Source organism: Trachurus japonicus, chromosome 1 (assembly GCF_045865225.1).
Source record: "Trachurus japonicus isolate A0001 chromosome 1, Traja_1.0".
NCBI lineage: Eukaryota > Metazoa > Chordata > Actinopteri > Carangiformes > Carangidae > Trachurus > Trachurus japonicus.
In genome coordinates this window covers 2,976,027-2,995,853 of record NC_140907.1, presented here as the reverse complement: position 1 = coordinate 2,995,853, position 19,827 = coordinate 2,976,027, and the positions used below count along the sequence as shown (strand labels likewise).

Below are 19,827 nucleotides of genomic sequence, written 5' to 3'. Positions count from 1 at the left end.
CCACTTTTACATGACTTTGGAAGAAGAATTTGTCAAGGATTTCGAAATGTAGGAAGTGGCAGTGACTAACTATAGGTACACAGTGTCCTGCTGTTCTCTGAATGACATCTGGTTTCTGAAAATATACAGAGGCGTGCATGACCACCATATATGAGCACACTTAGGAAGAAATATTTAGATGTTTACTTCAAAGTGTTTATTGTATTTTGGTCCACATACCCAGAGTTGAATACTACCAGCTGGCATTCCTCTGCAGTATTAGTATAATGTCGACAAATATGCACTAGACAGTTAAAATTGTATTAGTGTTGATGTGCTGCTTGATGGTTCTGCTAGTCATGTTATTGTATCCACGCCCTGCATCACTTCATATAGATTCAACTTTACAGTATTTTGATGCTGCAGGAATTTAAAGAATGACGCCATCTGGTGACCAGAAACAAAACACAACGCAAAACAATGCACATATCCTGCCTTTTCATGGGATTAGATAATTGTTACGACACATAAATAAACTCAGTGTCTGACAAATTAATTCCACTGACATCTATTGTAGGATAAGCTATATTTTAAAAAATAGCGACATTAGAAGTTGTTTACCTCTCTGTACAATTACCTTGCCCTACAGTCTGTCCAGTACGGAAGCCGAGTGTGATCAAACCGATCACCCGGCTTGATTGCAAGGCATGCAATCTCTGTCACATACCAACTAGCATAGCAACCACACAGATCTACTGAGATCAGAAGTTTGTATTTCGGTAACACAGATCGAAGACATATTTTATTTAATGTTAGTCGTTCCAGCGTAACTGCACTGCTGTCTATAGAAATATAGATCTACCACATCGGAGTGACCAGGTAAAAACCTTTCGCGGCACTTTCAAGATGATGCTATGGCTAACCATGCTAGTGGTAGCTAGGGGGCTGCTGTGCGACTGCTCTGTTGTGAATATTAATGCGCTCCGTTTGCGCCGTGTTTGTTGCTTTAATTACAAACACAGCTCTGACGGTGCAACGCGTCGAGCTGGCTGTTAACGGAAGACAGCGATTTTGAGCTGTTTTCCTGTGTGGATACGATGCGGGTTAAAGAAACCTCAGCGACGCTAGGCTAGCCTGCTAACGTTAGTTGAATGAGCCAGACATTTGCGCCTGTGCCGCCCGGGCCTTATGAGAAAAAGGCTGCTCAGGTCGCGGAGGGTTGTTGCGGAGGCTGCTGTAGTAATGCAGCTGGGTATTACTGAAAACACTGCGTAGCGGCATCTCCAGGCTCCGTGTAGCAGCGGGAAATGAGCACGAACAGCAATGACTGCGGGGATGTTTTGATGCCGTACGGACAAACACGTACATCCAGACTAAAATACCTCCGTAGCCAAGGTAACAGATAGCTGGCATTTGACACATTTGGACCCACATTTGACATGTTCGCTGTTTAGTGATCACTGCGTGTTTGGCACGATCTGTAATCGGCACTGCGTAGTTTACGTTACTTGTGATTACAGTTAGTAACGAGCTGAGTTGCTGAGCTGACAGGCGGGGCTCTCTGCTGGTTGGCGCCGATGTGCTGTGCATTTTTTTTTTTTTTAGAAACATGTAACGTTTGTGTTTGTCTGTAGGATGGAATGGCAGCCAGATGAACAGGGTCTGCAGCAAGTGCTTCAGCTACTCAAGGACTCCCAGTCTCCAGACACAGCAACACAGAGAGCTGTGCAAGAAGTATCCTTCCATCTGTCACTGTGTGTGTGCGTGTGTGTGTGTGTGTGTGAGAGATAGAAAGAGATATTTTACCCCCTCCATGAGTCCTTGTGCGTCTTAGTGAATGGCAATGAAAACTGTCTGGGTGTATTGTCACGTGCAGCTTGCAGCAAGTGAACCATATTGCATTTTAATCCACACTGTTAAACAGAAACACAAGATATTTGAACTCTTGGTATGTGCATGTAGATGGTTGAACTCCTTAACAGAGCTTGCAGAAACTCGAACAACTGAATCAGTTTCCAGATTTCAACAACTATCTCATCTTTGTTCTCACAAGCCTGAAATCAGAGGGTATGTATATGCAGGTCGAAAAGAAGATGCAGAGTAGAATTCTATTTTAGTGAATAATCTACATTAATTTGCTTGTTCTCAGTACAGTAAATACATATTTGTCTCACCTCTTCCTTCTCATTAAAATCATGTAACTCCAACTCTGCTGCCTTTCTCTTCAAGATGAACCCACTCGCTCTCTGAGCGGTCTGATACTGAAGAACAATGTAAAGGCTCACTACCAGAACTTCCCTCCCAACGTGGCAGACTTCATCAAGCGAGAATGCCTCAACAACATTGGAGACCCCTCACCGCTCATAAGAGCTACAATCGGTGGGTGTTGGAGTGAGACAGGGAGAGTGGACAAAGAAATCACTAGTTTTAGCTGCACTTTTCAGCCAGTGTGAGTCAGACTACTATATGTAGGTGGTTGGATTTTTGCAGGTAATGTGTCTGTATATGGGAGCTAGCTCTGTATTTTCAAGAAGTTTTAAATGATTGATTGCGATTATCCAAGAAGTGAATTACCCCTGAGCTTTGAATCCTCGTTTATTTGTGAGTAACCTGTTTATTCTTTATCATGAAGGCATCCTGATCACAACTATAGCTTCTAAAGGAGAGCTACAGACCTGGCCAGAACTGTTGCCTCAGCTCTGTAACCTGCTCAACTCGGAGGACTACAACACCTGCGAAGTCAGGCCCACACACCAGCACACACATAGTTTTTGTAATGTTTTGTGATAATTGGACCTATGTCTGTCCTATTCATCTATTTACATACTATGGTTGTCTCTGTCTTTCAGGGTTCTTTTGGAGCGTTACAAAAAATCTGTGAAGACTCATCTGAGTTGCTGGACAGCGATGCTCTGAACAGACCTCTCAACATAATGATCCCCAAATTCCTCCAGTTTTTCAAACACTGCAGCCCCAAAATCAGGTCAGGAAAACACTATAGTCTTCTGGTGGCCGACCAGCGATTTGCCTCTGCCCGAATTAGAATTTCCCTATCAAAACATCATTATTTGTCTTTTCCTCAGGTCTCATGCCATAGCCTGCGTGAACCAGTTCATCATTGGTCGAGCTCAGGCTCTAATGGACAACATAGACACCTTCATTGAGGTGAGCGGCTCAGTAGTTTGTCTTGAAAGAGCTTGTGTTGTTTCAAACATACTCATGAATGTCTTGATAAGTTTTCCCTCCTGTGTGGAAATGAGCTCGAGTCAGTTTTTCCAGTACCTCTCCCTGGACTCACTTCTAGCTGCTTTCAGACTGATTATGTAATAAAAAAAGTCATTTTTAGGAATTTATGATTTAGTATTGAAAGAGAGAATATGTACCAACATGCTGCAAAGTCCTCACTTCATTTCACTGATGCTACAGAAAGAGAGGCGTCGTATAAATCTTGGCATCTGGCCAGTTTTTAGCCATATTTTTTCCAGAGCTTTCAGCTGTATCTTGCAGGCATCTTCAGTGGATTTTCATTTGTCATTTAAATTTTGATTAATTTTAACATATTAACAATGTGTGTGGAGAAAATAATAAAGTACATTTTATTCCAGTTTTCGCTTGAAAACTTTGGACCATGAGATTCATTGTTGTTGTCCAAGAAAAGTAATCAAACTAATGCAGTTTATGAGCCAAATGTTGGGGTGGTACTGTAGGTTTCGTGCCCGGTGTTTGAAAGTTAATCACATTTTCTGTGTTTCTCTCCTCGTCCCTTTCCCATCCAGAGTCTGTTTGCACTGGCCGGTGACGAGGACAGTGAGGTGCGGAAGAACGTGTGCAGGGCTCTGGTCATGCTGCTGGAAGTCCGCATCGACCGCCTCATCCCACACATGCACAGCATCATCCAGGTGTGTCCGAGAGTGTGACTCGATCTAATGCACCACCATAGCTTTTAACTTTCCCCCTCCTACACCTCCTCCTCTTCCTCCACCTCCACATCATCATCTCCTCCTTGTTGTTTCTCACCAGTACATGCTGCAGCGCACCCAGGACCCCGATGAGAACGTTGCTCTGGAGGCCTGTGAGTTCTGGCTGACTCTGGCTGAACAGCCCATCTGCAAAGAGGCGCTCTCTGGCCACTTGGTTCAGTAAGTGCTCACAGGCCAACAATGAATTACACTGAGTGATGACATGAAGATCTCATTGATAATGTGGCTCTGTCTCTGTTTCAGACTGATTCCTATCTTGGTGAATGGGATGAAATACTCAGAGATTGATATCATCCTTCTAAAGGTAAAGTCACCCGTACACTCAAATGTACCCAGCTACAAACACATATAAACACTCATAGAGATTCTGTTTTCTCTTCTTGTCTCCTGTCGTTCCCCTCTGCCCACTCCACATTCACCTCTCTTTGTCTTCCAGGGCGATGTTGAAGAGGATGAGGCAGTTCCAGACAGCGAGCAAGATATCAAACCCCGCTTCCACAAGTCTCGCACCGTCACTCTGCAGCACGAAGGAGGGGAGGGAGAAGAGGGGGAGGACATCGATGACGACGAGGACGATGATGACGACACGCTGTCTGACTGGAACCTACGTAAGTTACACACAGTAACGAAGATAATGGCTACAGTTCCAGCTTTTGCACTTATCAGTTAGATGTTTTCTTCTGTGGTACCAACTATTGCTACGTACACTGTGTGTTTACTGATGTATTCTTTTTACACTGTGCTGTGTCAGTTTGTACCATTTCAAAGTTAACCCCACAGTTATGGTGGCTTTTCTTCTCTAGGGAAATGTTCGGCTGCGGCTCTGGACGTTCTTGCCAACGTGTTCCGTGAGGAGTTGCTCCCCCATCTCCTGCCCCTGCTCAAAGGACTGCTTTTCCACCCGGACTGGGTCATCAAGGAGTCTGGCATCCTGGTCTTGGGGGCTATCGCTGAGGGTAATACTTGCAATTGAAATAGAGGAATGAATGAGAATACAAAAAAAAAAAAAGTATATTATATGTTTAAAGGGGTTAGCTACAAGTTTAATTCTTCCCGACCAGTAGGTGTCGCACTCACACTCGCCCGCTCTCGCTCCAACCTTCAATTGTACTGGTTGCCAGGTATGCCTAAAGGGAGCGGCTAGTAGCTTAAGCTAAGCTAACGCTAACCGTATTTAACGAGCAGCAGCTCCGGTGTTGACAGCGGGCTGGAAACACATCTGAATCATTTCACACTAACTCACCTGCAGACGAACCCAACAAACCTACAGCATCACGCCGTTAGCTAGCATTAGCATTAGCATTAGCACAATGCCATTTCTCCACAGAGCTATCAGGATCTGCCCCCCCCCCCAAGCTCCGCCTCACGTGACATCAACGTACTGATGCTGTTGGCATAGAGATCATTTCATGTTGATGTTGCCACCGTAACCAGATGTAAATATTTATATATTTTGGACCCGTCAAAATTTATAAAACAATTATTTACTGTACTATAAAAAATGTTTCAGTAAAATTAATACTTTAATTCTGCACCCCTCTAGACATTCTGTGGATGTATTATTTTTGAAAGATTTATCGTTTTGATGAAAAAGTTGTAGCTATAATCTTTAAATTTAGATTGTTATTTGCAGGATTATATGTCACAATTAGTAATCTGGGATTCTCTAAAACCTTGGATGATGTTTCTATTGACTCTTTTCTTCTTATAGGCTGTATGCAAGGCATGGTACCTTACTTGCCCGAGCTCATCCCCCACCTTATTCAGTGTCTGTGCGACAAGAAGGCCCTGGTCCGCTCCATTGCCTGCTGGACCCTGAGCCGCTACGCCCACTGGGTGGTCAGCCAGCCCCCCGATGCCCATCTCAAACCCCTCATGACCGAGCTGCTCAAACGCATCCTTGACGGCAATAAGAGGGTGCAGGAGGCGGCCTGCAGGTACAGCTCTTACTTTACCTTGTCCATATCTTCATGTCCTCTGTGTTCTCTCACTTCACGCCCATATACTGTATTGTCCTTACTCGTGTCATCTTCTCAAAAGTGCATTTGCCACTCTGGAGGAGGAGGCGTGTACAGAGCTGGTGCCATACCTGAGCTTCATCCTGGACACGCTGGTTTTTGCTTTTGGGAAGTATCAGCACAAGAACCTGCTCATTCTTTATGACGCCATAGGAACGCTGGCCGACTCTGTGGGACACCATCTCAACCAGCCTGTGAGTCCCCACAAAAAATACACAAATCTGTACGCAGCCCCCCCCCCCTTTTTTTTGTGCAAGATATTTGACAGGCCGAGCTCTCCCACGTGTTCTTAGGAGTACATACAGAAGCTGATGCCTCCGCTGATAGCCAAGTGGAACGAGCTGAAGGATGAAGACAAAGATCTCTTCCCTCTGCTGGAGTGTCTGTCGTCTGTTGCCACGGCGCTGCAGAGCGGCTTCCTCCCCTACTGCGAGCCTGTCTACCAGCGCTGCGTCACCCTAGTCCAGAAGACGCTGGCTCAGGCCATGGTGAGTGACACACACAATCTCAGTCACTCATGCAGGCATTACTCATCATGTTTCTGAAAACCCATATTATGAAATTTAATGACTTGGTTTATTATAAAATAATTTATGAATGTTACAAATGTTAATTTTTTTTTTGTTTTTTTCTTTTTTTCTCTGATATTTAATAATTTCTTTACTACTATATATTTAAATACGGTTAACCTTGTTGGTTTCGGTCTTTTTCTGGTTTAGCTTTGCTTTTATACATGTCTGTTTGTTTGCTTGCCTGTTTGTTTTTTATATTATAAGAATGCTGAGTAGTTCAGTATGTACTGTAGGACAGGCATTAAAATAAGCATTATGCTTCTGCCTGTGCCTTTTCAGTCACTACCTTGTTGATAATGTTTGTAGCTATTATGAAATGTTCGTAGCTACTATGTGATTGTGATGTGTGACTGAATAAAGAATAAATAAAAATTCATAATCATTCTCATCATCCTCATCCCACTTCTGACGTTTGACCTTGACCTTCTCCTCGGTTTGTGTGTCTCAGATGTACAGTCAGCAGCCAGACCAGTATGAGGCACCGGACAAGGACTTCATGATCGTGGCTCTGGATCTTCTCAGTGGTTTGGCTGAAGGACTTGGAGGCCATGTGGATACGCTCGTGGCTCGCAGTAACATCATGACCCTGCTTTTCCAATGCATGCAGGTGAGGAGAGCCTGTGTGTGTGTCGGACTTGACCTTAAAGTGACTGATTTTGATCAGTAACTGACATTGTATTTACTATTGTAAAAACTTTCTTACAAAGGTATTGAAGTTTTCACTGTTGGTAGCAGGGTTCACTGCATTCTAGGGGTGTCACGATTTCGATTTTTTATCGAAATCGATCGAAATTACGTCACGATCTCGAGCATCGAAGTCAAAGGGAGGATCGACGATCCCCCGCCGCCGCCGCAAAGCTAACAGTACAACTGCCCGTTGTCCCCATTGTGCACCAAGCGTCTTGTCAGTCACTGGTCCGAGTTTTCCTTTACTTTTTATTTCGAGACAACACTCACTCATTCTCTCTCTCTCTCTCTCTCTCTCTCTCTCTCTCTCTCTCTCTCTCTCTCTCTCTCTCTCTCTCTTTTTTTTTACCGGCGGTGTCAGCTGATGTGCACGTCTGCAGCAACCTAAACAAATGCACATGTTGACTGGCTCTATTCCAGCCACATGATTGGTTCGGCGCAGCGGAACTCTCAATATCATTGGCTATTTGCCAAAACATGGATGAATGAAACCTATCGACCACGTCTCATTTCTATCGAAGAAAAGTTATTTCACAATTTATAGCAACAGTTTTATCACCCAGCCCTGGTGGGCTACTGTCCCCTCCTACCTGGGGAACAGGAGGGAGACACAGCTCTTACTACACAACACCGACAAGCACTGAGAGCCGCATGTTGCAGAGACGTTATAAGATTTAAAAAAAAAAAAAAACCCGCAAATAATGAGCCGACGAAAAGATGCAACTTGCCACTTTTTGTCGATGTATTATTTGCGGGGGCTTTCGGGGGATCTGTGACGGTGGAGGATCCGGGACTGATTGACTGTGGGCCACCACCAGTCTGATCAGGACCTGATCATCAGGTCCATGGCAGCACAGCAGCTGCAGCTGCAGCTCTGCCCCGCTGTCTGTCACATGACTCTCCGTATCAGCGCAATCTGTTTACATTACATGAAGCCGACATCAGGAGAATAATGAGACACGACGGTAAATTAATGAAAATAAAATTATGATAATGTACAGATATAAATATATTTGTTTCAAAACCTTGGGGGCAATTTTGGCCCCTGGATCATGATTTTTGGGGGCATGTTACCTTTATATTGTAAAGAAATTAGTTAAATGTGACCATTAGTGCCTAATGTGATACATTATGGAAATTGCATCACTTATATGTATCCCATCTTTTGAAATAAGATTTACTGTACAAAATTTGATGAATAAAACCAATGATCGTAGACTAGACTAGTCTGAAAATAGCATAGGCGTCTGTGCTGTAAGAAAAAGAAAAAAAATCGAGAATCAAATCGAATCGTGACCCTAAAATCGAAAATCAAATCGAATCGAGGATTTGGAGAATCGTGACACCCCTACTGCATTCAGATTGCCTGCATGTACAGAGGGGTTTCAGATGAAACAATGAATGTTCTTCAGTGTCACTGTTTTTGTAATAACAATTGTTACCTCGTGGATGGATACATCCCTTTTTAGCCCTAGCGATCCTGTTGTAGTTGCTTTTATTGAAGCATTGAAAATGAAATTCTTCATCCATGCTGATGGTGTGTGTTTACATTTCTGTTTGTCTCTCTGTCTCTTTTGTCCCAGGATACGATGCCTGAAGTAAGACAGAGTTCATTTGCTCTGCTGGGTGACTTGACCAAGGCTTGCTTCCCTCATGTCAAACCGTGTATTGGTAATTACATTGTTCTCTCCCTCTTACGCACATACATTTACAGACATGCAGATATCCACCACATTCCCACTGTGATGATAACATGTCTGTGTGTCTTGCAGCTGAATTCATGCCGATCCTGGGGACTAACCTGAACCCGGAGTTCATCTCTGTCTGCAACAACGCTACCTGGGCCATAGGAGAGATCTGCATGCAGATGGGTGAGTTGCAGCCAATCTGTTGTTCTTGCGCAGTTATGAGCTGCTGAATCTGCGTCTCACTCACATTGTCCTGCTCCTGTCAGGTGTGGAGATGCAGCCGTACATCGCCATGGTTCTGAACCAGCTGGTCGAGATAATCAATCGGCCCAACACCCCTAAGACCCTGCTGGAAAACACGGGTATGTATGTTTTATTTTTTGTTTATTTATAGGATCCCCATTAGCCGATGTCAGGACATTAGTTATTATCCTGGGGTCCCCAATGCAATTTTAAAAAGAACATAGTACATACACCTCGCCATCATATACACAAACAGCAAACAGTCTAATCTAAAATATATTATTAGGTACAAAGAATACATCGTACATCACATTACAGTACCACAACAGTTCAACCCACAAATAAATTCCTATAATAAATTATTATACGTTATATATTTCTTACTCATTGAATTTTCAATTTATTTAAATAGTCTTTTACTACCCCTTTAAAAATGTGTTTTGAGTTAATATTTTTGATATTATTAGGTAATGTGTTACATCCTATAATGGCTCTGTATATTACAGTATGTTTTAAAAAGTTTGTTCTTGGTTTAGGTGCCAGTAAATTATCATATCTTGATAGTCTGGTTGCATATTTATTGACATTTCTGGTGAACACTATCTGATCTGAGAAATATTGTGTTTTTTTGTTTTTTACTGTTAATCAAATACCTCCTGAAAGATCGGAGACTTAATTTTAGTCTGTCTTCAACCAGAAGCCATGATAAATTCCGTTGCATTTTTAAGATATTTGCATGCAGTGAACAACTGAGAGCAATCCTAGCTGCTTTGTTCTGTGCAACAGAATGTGAACAGACATTATAGCTATTTGTACATTGCTGTTAAAAGGGGATTTAATGGTTCACTGGTAGAAGTGATTGCAGTCGGTGTCACAGTACTGCACATACACACACACTCTTCTACCAGCAGCCCTGACTCATCTCTGTTCTCTTTCAGCGATCACCATTGGTCGACTGGGCTACGTGTGCCCTCAGGAGGTCGCTCCCATGCTGCCGCAGTTTATCCGACCTTGGTGAGGCTTTGCATTCTCATTCAGTGCCTCTCATAACCCACTCTACAGCATCCTTGGGGTGTCATATCATTTTTCTAACATCCACTAATGCACTTTCAGCACTGACATTTTCCATATCTCACAGCAGAGTCAGCAGATACATGCTCCCTCACTCCCTCTCATCACGCTATCCGGTCTCTCTCTCTCTCTCTCTGTCTGTCTCCCTCTGTCCATTCTGGCTGCACTTGTATCAGCTTATTCTTTCTTGCAAGACACATTTGTAGCATTTTCTCCTCCTTGCTTTGTTTCTGTCATCACATGCTGCAGAACACAATCATGGCATCACAGTGACAGCACTGTTGACATTCTTTGAATGAATTCCTGAAATGACTGGAATTAACAATCAGAGATAACAAAATACTGAAGTCTATAATGTAACATTACGAGACAGAGTTGTTTTCGAGGCAAATGTTTAGCTTGAACTACATTCCAGACACGGTGGAGTAAGATAAACTTTATTTGTCCTTGACAGGAAACTTGTCTTGGGCACGAGTGCTGACAGAGCTGCCTCAGTGCCTCCTAAAACCACATTCTCATTCACAACATACATTTAGAGTACACATAGTATACACACACTAGGGCTGTCACTTTTTAGAAAATGAGGTTCAAACAAATATCGAATGACCCGTAATTCGTTCGGATACATTCGAACGAAGCAGAATGCGGCTGCCGCACATACAATAGCAGTGTTTTATTTTGAAAATTGTTTCAGTTTTGAAAATTGACCGGATTCTCTCGTTGTTTCATGTTTGACTTCCTGCCCAGCTTGACGCGATCGCTCGTGGCTCGCGCACAAAATAGACCAGACGCCAAAACGATCGCTGCAGGGCGCGAGCCAGCCGCGGAGGTGCGCGCCGCGACACGACACTAGCGTTTAATATGGGTGCCGAAAGGAAACGGGCTCCGCTTCTCGGCGCTTCGTGGCGCTTCCGCGTCCGCTGCTATGCAGGCACTGCAGCGGCTGTGGCTAGATGGCGTACATGAGCTGCAGGAAGTGACGTCCTAGAAAACATGCAATCTTTACTTATCTGTGCCTAAACCCAGCCAATGGCTTCACTTACTTTTTGCTTTTTTTCCCCTATTTTACACCTGTGCATGTCAGTTTTACTAAACCTAGCCAGTCGGGAGTTCTCGACGAGTTTTGGTAAGATTCTACATCACTTCCTGCAGCTCATGCACCCCATCTAGCCACAACCCACTGCAGCCTACATTTCGAGCATCTCGATTATGAACTTTTCACCCCACGTTTGAACGAATATTCGAATGTCAAATAAAAAGTGACAGCCCTAATACACACACACATACACATACCGTTCTAAAAATAGCTTGCACCCACAATTTACGGTATAATATGTAGGAATTCCCCCCATCTAGCGGTGCGGTTGCATATTGGAACGTATTCTTGATGTTGCATTCATGTGAATGCCAAAAAGCCAAATAAGTTACATACTGGGGCTTTAAAGGTAATGAACCTACTCCTATGACTATAGGGATTATGGCAATAGGCGAATTTGTTAAACTTAAAGGGATACTTCAACATTTTTGCAGTTTCTGGTTTTCTCATTTCATGGTTTATTATTGTGTGTGTCAGGTGCACGTCTCTCCGGAACATCCGAGACAACGAGGAGAAAGACTCGGCCTTCCGTGGGATCTGCATGATGATCGGTGTGAACCCTGGAGGCGTGGTGCAGGTGAGACGCACATGAGTGATTCAGGGCTCCATAGTGAGAATGTTTATGTTTCCAACCTTTTCACCTTTTCCTCTGTGTCTGTTCAGGACTTCATCTTCTTCTGTGATGCTGTGGCCTCCTGGGTGAACCCTAAAGATGACCTGAGGGACATGTTCTACAAGGTGAGCTCCCGTCCCAAAGACTGATTTTTAGCTCACCATGAAATCATTCAACTCTGCTGTATTGTGAGTCACCTTGCAGGGTAGAGAGCCTGTGTGTTCATCTTCGTTTTCAGCAGTGCAACTCGGCAACACAGACACTGCTGTTGTTCTGTAGAGACATGAAGCGAACACAGTTCCCCTCAGGAGCTCACCACATGAAGGCCGAAATGCTCTGCTTACAGCCTCACTGTCAGGAGAGACAAAACATCAAGTTCAGCTCAGGGAACCCTTTAAATATAGTGCCAGCTCTAAGCCAAACTGGTACACACATAATACACAGTTCAGAGCTTAATGTATTTTCAGTAACAGAATTTATGTAATATAGCTGTTGGGACATTTAACCAGTGTGTTGGACAGTGTAGTGAGTCCATCGTCAACCAAACAAACTTGGTGTTATTTATTCTTTATCAGTGTCACCAAACCATTTCTAAACAAATGCACTGGTTTAGATTGTGTTCAGTGTTGTTAGCTTTTAATTTGTTAAAGCTTCAGTAGTAAGTCCTTTTTTTTAAATCATAGGTCAAATGTGTTATATCATGGTGACACTATGAGTATGTAGTGTTTTGGTACATGTCTTCCAGCAGCAGCAGGTGATCTGTACACCACCTGTCAACCACCAAACAACAGACTAAGGATGCACATTTTGAATTTTTTTTCTGACCGATAACCGATGCTCGTTAACCGATTATTAACCGATAAGATTACGACGCTGGCGGCGCACGTGTGTATTTAACGGCAAAAAAAATTTAAAAAGATCGCTCCAATTGCCGTTAAATACACACGTACGCTGTGACAGCTGATCAGTGCCACATCCACTGTTCTCTGTTGCAGCTGATTGCACTCATATGGAGGTTAGATCGTCTAATGTAGAACTGTTTTTATACAAAGTGCAGCCAAACACCAGGCTGAAGGAACAGCAGAGCTCCTGACAGCTCCTCTGTGGAGCTGCAGGAGAACTGCAGGTGAACAGGCTGGAGAGCAGCGACGTCCTCTTTTATTTATTTATTTCATTTTTCTCAGCGCCTTTGTTAACAGGTGATTCACATCTATGTCCATGTAGCTACATGTATTGTCTGATCTTCCTTCATGGGGCTGCTGCACATACTGTCAGTCCTCCTGTGTAACTTTTTGCTGTGAATGACCGAAGGCACATGGAAGTCTGCACGTGTCGACACGCCCCCATGAGTTGACAACATAAAGAGCTAATTAAAAAAACAAAAAAACAATAGTATTATCGGTCAAAGTTCTTGTTATCGGTTAACAGTTAATCATGTGCATCCCTACAACAGACTGTTTAATTTTGTTTAGCTTTTTTTTTTTAACTCTTTATTTATAGATCATTTTCATCTTTTAGTACAAAACAAAAGACAAATACAAAACATTGAACAATTACCCATATTCAAGGTCCGGGGGTGATCAATAAATCCAAAAGGCAAAGTATCATATCCAGTACGTGCATTGACCAGGTAGGCTTGCCATTTCTGCCACTGTTTTTCACCTAGATCTTTTTGGAGTCTGACTGAGTATGTCATTTGCTCTAGTACATGTAGTTGTTTTACAATATTAACAAAAGAATCTGTAGTGGGGGCATTTTTCTGGAGCCAACATTTTGTGATGGCCTTTTTACTTGCAGCCAGCAAGACCCTAAGTAGGTACCGATCAGCTTTACTCAACCCTTCTGGCATATTCCCAAGATAGAGAGTTGTGAATAATACATTGATATTAAAACATAGAACCTTTGAAATAATTTTTGTCACTTCTCTCCAAAAAAACTGAATGGAGGGACAAGACCAAAAAATATGGGCATGATCAGCAAGGACAATTTTGTTTAGCTTTGACATAGTGAACCACTTATTACCTAAAGTTACACATTTCCTTCAGAGTCAAATGTTAAGTCGGGCTTTTATTTGGCAGCTCACAAGAAATATGACGGCAAATCAGTGCTAATGTTGGTCACATGTCTGCTGCGTGGTCGCTGTACAAATAGACACCTGCTTGTTAACACAGTCAACATAACAGAGAGAGTTGATATGGCTATGTTAATTATGTGTCTGGGTGGGATCGGCCTCGGTTGATATTGCACTCGAGTGGTCAAAATTCATTATCAAAGTTTCAAACACTCAAATGAGCTCAAAGATTTTGTCCAGGTGGTTATTCAGTAGTGTTGTTTCATTCAGTCAGCCACTCATATAAACCGTGTTTCCACTGCAGCAGTTCCTGGTAAAAGGAGGGGGTAGGAACTTCTACAGGAACCGTCCTCTCACTCGGCCCTCTCAGTGGCCGTGTCGCCACTGCAGACAGGAACCCACCGGGCTCTTATGGACACGTGCAACAGTTTTGATCATTGCGTGGTCGTTTGTTTTGTTTTTTTTACTGCTCTTGTTGTTGTTGTTGCCGCCTCGATCGTCACATAATCCCATGATCGCGTATTTACCACACTTTTTTTTTTTTTTACCAGGCCTACTGCTACTCTCGTCTTTTACTAACTTATTCTCTCTCTTTCTTTTTTTTCTGGCCATTTTTCCGTTTTTAGTAATATTGGGTTTTCAAAATGCCGCTTATTTCGGGCCTTTCTCTTAGCGCCACATCCTGCTTTGAGTCTGACCAATCAGCACAGAGTAAATCTCAAGCCCCACCGGGACTTTTTCAGGGCTGATCCGAGTACCTACCCCCAGGCAGGGACTCGGATTGGCCCTGAAAAAGGACCCCGTAAAAGTTCCTGTGGGGGAGGTTACTGCAGTGGAGACACGCACATACAGGACTTGGGCTTTCATGAAGCAACAGATGCTGTCAGTCAATCACATAGCTGCAGGAAGACTGAAGCTCATTTTTCTCCCCTTTTCTCCGCTTCTCTCCACAGATCCTGCACGGCTTTAAGGAGCAGGTTGGGGAGGAGAACTGGCAGCAGTTCTCTGAGCAGTTCCCCCCACTGCTGAAGGAGAGACTGGCAGCCTGCTATGGCGTTTAGATTCTCTACACCCACTCAAGAGGTAACCACACACACACACACAATAGCTGTGTTCGAAATCGCCCCCTATCACGGATGTAGTGCACTATATAGTGTGTTCGCCATTTTGTAGTGTTGTTCGAATTCTCCGCGATTAATTGATGACAAAACACCCACAATGCACCGCAAAATTGAGTGAACAAGCGATGTACACTACTTTCTCCTCCCGTATCCCACAATGCAATGCGGTCGTGTTTTGCCAGAGAAGTCAGTAGAAGAAGAGGAAGCTAATTAGCATGTTAGCTACGATTTATTTAGGCAATTTACCAAAAAAACTCCTCAGACGTATTTGCCTTCGCTCCGTTTGCCTCGCCCGAGGAGCAGGAGTTGGACAGCAGCATCCGAACATTAACAGGCAGCATTAAATCAATCTAATAAAGAAACTGTAGTAGAATATGAAGTAAATACGAGCTAACGAGCTAAGCCCCAGAGCCGTTAACGGGTCACGATCGGGACACACAACAGCAGTTGAGCAAACCAAACTTTGGATATTTCAACAGTTTATTGTCTGAGAAACACAACCACACAGAATCACATCCTCAAATGTTCCCGCAAGTGTCCGGTTTTTCTTATTTGGTGATTTTCAGCGCGCCTGCTTCCGTCACAGCAACACCTGGCGCATCTGCTGACGCAACCACGTTCAGAAAATGACCGTGTAGTGTCCGAATTCTCCTCCCGTCGTTCCCTACATCGTGTACATGATGTAGTGCACTATATCATATACATGACGTATACATGATTTCGAACACAGCCAACGGTTTACAACCCAAAGTGATGTCAAGGTTTAAAGGAAGTTAACTTTGTGTCTGCTCTCCCTTCTGTCCGTCCTCCCAGGTGAGCCAGCAGGAGGAGGGTGAATGGGAAACTCATCCATCTGTGTATTGCACTGCCCTGATCTGGGGGGAGGGAGAGGGACGCTATTGGCCGCTCCCCCTGACGGACGGCCCCCACGCCCTATGTGTTTGTCCATAGAGGGAGGGTGGGCGGGTGGGAGGGAGGGACAGGGGGACACCTCTAGATTAACTAGGCAGGGACCCGACACAGAAAAACTAACTGGTAGGGACAGATAGAGAAGGACAGAAAGAGAGAAAGAGAGAGAGAGAAGGACAAGAGATGGAGGGATAGACAAGTTGGGAAGGAGGGAAGCAGGGAAAGAGACCAGCACAGAGAAAGTTCAGGGGAAGAGAGGGAGGGAACTCAATAACAAGGCAGGGAAAAAAAAAAAGCTAGAGTTACAGTCTGTTACTTGGCTAAGAAGACAGGGACAGCGGAGATTTTAACGGGAATCTTAAACTTAAGAGTAACCAATAGCTCGACCGACAGAGACAGACCAACGTACACAGACTCACACACATACACACTTGCACATGCTGTACATGCAGTACATGGAACTGACTGTGGGTGGCACTATTATTTAGACTTTTTGAGACCTTCTACATGTAGTTAGGGACAGACAGGTGTCTAAACTCTGTTCATTTTCTGGGTAATATCTTTCTTTTCCGGGGAATTAGGATTCAATACGAATTACTTCATCTGTAGTCACTGAATTCTACTTATCTGTAAGATAATCTTGCTATATCCGCATCTATGTTTCCTACCGTCATTTTTGACCAGAGTGCTGCTTCACAGAGCTATCCATCTATCAGACATATTCCTGTCACATTTTCTACCTGATCAAAAGAGGAAAAAGAAAAGAAAAAAAAGAGCAAGTATCTTTCCTTGTGGCTTCACAGAAACCATTCCTCTAGGAAGGGAGGATTAGGGCTAACACATTTTGTTTTCTCGCCAGATGGGAGGAAAATGTAGAAAGAAAAATCACATCCTTAGTTGTCTGTTCAAGGTTTTGTGTGTGTGTGTGTTTTGTTTGTATGTGCGTGTGTGTGTGCGTGCGTGCATGTGCAGTTTGTGAATCCTTACTTTGGCATTCTGTGTTAACAGTGTGTGAAATATGTATTGTTTTTGATATGGTACCGAGCTAAAAACTTGACTCCCACCGCAATGTCCTTGGCACCTGTTAACTGTGACCAAGTGTTTGTGTGTTTGCGTATGTGTGCGTGCGTGCGTATGTATGTGTGTAAAAGTGAGTGCGTATGTGTTAACGTCTACATTCGTACTGATATCCATTTGATGCCATATTGATATCTTAAGTAAGACAGTGATTGGCAATGTCATTGTGATCTTTATAATGTTTTAAAACTGGTCCATATTCTTTTTGTTTTTCTTTTCTTTTCTTTTTTTGCTGCTACTGATGATTTTTGTTTCTATAGTGGACTTAAAATTCGCACAATTAACGCAAAAAAAATTTGAATTAATGCTATTATCAGTGACTGTTAAGTTGTTTTTTGCACTTTTTATTTTACCATTTCTTTTTGTATGGACTTTTTTTTTTTTTTTAACCTCGCCCATATGATGTCTTGACCCTAATGTCAGTGTTTGTCATACTGTGTTGCACTGTGAAATTAAGTGTCTTTGACTGGCAAAAATATCCCAATACTAAATGGCAAATAAAAACAACTTTGTGAAACTGCGACTAATCCGCACTTTTACAATGACTAACCTTGCCATATTACTGAGGTGTGTGTGCGCGCGCGTGTGTGTGTGTGCGCGCGTGAGAGAGCGAGATCCTGCATGAGTATGTGCGCATGAGTACCTCTGCCTATGAGCATGTTGTGAATAGTTAGATGGCGTTCATATGATGTGTGCACATTGCACAGGTGCAAGTTAATATTTTTCTTTTGAAGGACATGTAGCCTGCCTCAGCCTACTTTTGTGTGCATGCTCTTGTGTCTGTGTTTTCACTGTGTGTGAATGTGTGCGTGTGTGTGTGTGTGTGTGTGTGTGTGCTGCGGCGTACGTGTGACCGTATGTTTCAGAAATAATATGATGATCGCCCTTTACACACCAACACACCACCTCAATTCAGAACGAGAGGAGGGCGCAGTATGCTACGAGAATAAGAGCTAGGACACTGCCAAAGAGCAATAGCCACTGAAAATTAACAGAAGACAATAAGTAGAGACTATGGAGGTTCATTTGTGTCTTTATTCAATCCAAAAAAAAAGTTGATTTAAGCAAAAAAGATATTTTCAATCAAAACAAACTTCACTTGCAAAACATTTCAATCAAAGAAAAAAGTTTATTCTTTTTTTTTTTTTTATTGAGGTTAGTTATTATTTGATTGAAAATATTTTGGGGGGATTTTTAGATTTAGGCCATATTATGGGTAGGATATTTGTGTCTTTATTATTCAATCAAAAGAAGTTGACTAAACAAAAAAGCAATTTTCAATCAAATAATAACAATCAAAGAAAAAATGGTTCAAATGCAATTTTGTGGGTCTCAAATATGTTTTTCCATTCAAATCCTTTTTTTTATGATTGAAGTGACGTTTGTTTTGATTGAAAATATCTTTTTTTGTTTAAATCAACTTTTCTTTTGATTGAATAATAAAGACACAAATGTACCTCCATAAGAGAAAAGCTGCTATTTCAATATTCAATACGAGCATCACGATGATGTGATGAAGAACAGGCACTGTAGGACTTTTATCATTAATTATGGATTATGAGCTTTCCAGCAGAATTGACTACAGGGATCTACTGTATATTTTTTCACTAATATTCTGCCAGTGTTTTCCAGCACGCAGACATTCGGAAACAAACACGCTGGCACTTGATTTGACCTAGACTGTGACCACTGACATAATCAGACCAATCATTTCTCACTACAAATACAAAGACAATCTGAACTCCAGTCCGGTTCTGTTTCCACAGTATCTTAGTTGAAAGCTTAAACGAGGAAATGTATTTGGTTGCTTGTTAATTTTAGTGCTTTTTCTTTCTTTTTTCTGTAACTGATTTTTTTTTTCGTTTCATGATTAAGGTTCTTTTTGTATCTTAAAGGTCAGTGTACATTTCCTGTGGATGGTGCTGTAGTAGTCCGCTCCAGTGACAGCTTCATGAATACAGGGAGTTTGAAGGAAAGGAGGGTTTGTGAATAGGTGCAAAAAAAAAAGATGGGAACAAAGGAGGGATGAAAAGAGATGGAGGAAGAATAGTTTTTTTTTTCTCTTAAATTATGTTTATATAATAAAGAGCATGATAGTGTTGCAATTTAGCTGAAAGACTTTGGTACTTTCTGTTTTTTTCTGTGGATTACTTTCACCAGTCATGCTCCCATTTATTTTGAAGGTGGGCATGGAAATAAAATGCTTTTCCTATATGATTTATGTGTGTAACATCTCTCCGAAATCCAGCTGGATTGTGGATCCTTGAAATAAATCATGTCCCGCATGCTGAAGGCTGGGTGCTAGAGTTGCCAGTCTGATGTCTTTTGTCAGAAGATGATCCAGCTGTTTCTCTTATTTGTAGCCATGGGAAATCACTGGGCATATATGACTGAATCCAGAGCGTAGTCAGATCGCCTGCACCCACACACACACACACACACACACACACACATACACACACTCTGGACTGACTAATGAGCTCAGTGTGTGTGCGTGAGAGTGAGAGCTGCTGTCTAAACGGAGCTGTTTTGTCCGACTGTCTCTGCAGATAAAAGCATTTTACAATATGCAAAACTTTCAGTGCAAAGAGTCAAACAGGCTTTTAAACACTCTGCTAATTCACATGCAAATCACATTCTCACTCCTGAGAATGCGCTTCATTTCAGCACAAGTTCAATGCTTGTTACTAAATATATCAGTG

At 42.6% G+C, this 19,827-nt stretch overlaps 1 protein-coding gene across 1 annotated transcript; it reads left to right on the top strand.

The window, feature by feature from the left end:
• The first annotated feature begins 649 nt into the window (after positions 1-649).
• On the top strand, positions 650-17,642 carry tnpo2b (transportin 2b). The gene is made up of 24 exons (XM_085781644.1): positions 650-858; positions 1,614-1,713; positions 1,971-2,046; positions 2,209-2,358; positions 2,612-2,718; positions 2,829-2,962; positions 3,063-3,144; positions 3,756-3,878; positions 4,000-4,118; positions 4,203-4,263; positions 4,396-4,567; positions 4,763-4,915; positions 5,671-5,896; positions 6,000-6,171; positions 6,271-6,465; positions 6,998-7,156; positions 8,820-8,907; positions 9,009-9,107; positions 9,191-9,286; positions 10,106-10,181; positions 11,812-11,911; positions 11,998-12,072; positions 14,972-15,101; positions 15,953-17,642. The coding sequence occupies exons 2-23, from the start codon at positions 1,615-1,617 to the stop codon at positions 15,077-15,079; spliced, it is 2,670 nt and encodes an 889-aa protein (XP_085637770.1). The 5' UTR covers positions 650-858; position 1,614; the 3' UTR covers positions 15,080-15,101; positions 15,953-17,642.
• Positions 17,643-19,827: the final 2,185 nt, after the last annotated feature.

Excerpts from the sequence above, each read along its gene's own strand:
- tnpo2b (XM_085781644.1), top strand. The coding sequence starts at position 1,615 with ATGGAATGGCAGCCAGATGAACAGGGTCTGCAGCAAGTGCTTCAGCTA. Across the intron at positions 7,157-8,819 it reads TGCTTTTCCAATGCATGCAG|GATACGATGCCTGAAGTAAG; the intron begins GTGAGGAGAGCC and ends CTTTTGTCCCAG. Across the intron at positions 8,908-9,008 it reads TCATGTCAAACCGTGTATTG|CTGAATTCATGCCGATCCTG; the intron begins GTAATTACATTG and ends TGTGTCTTGCAG.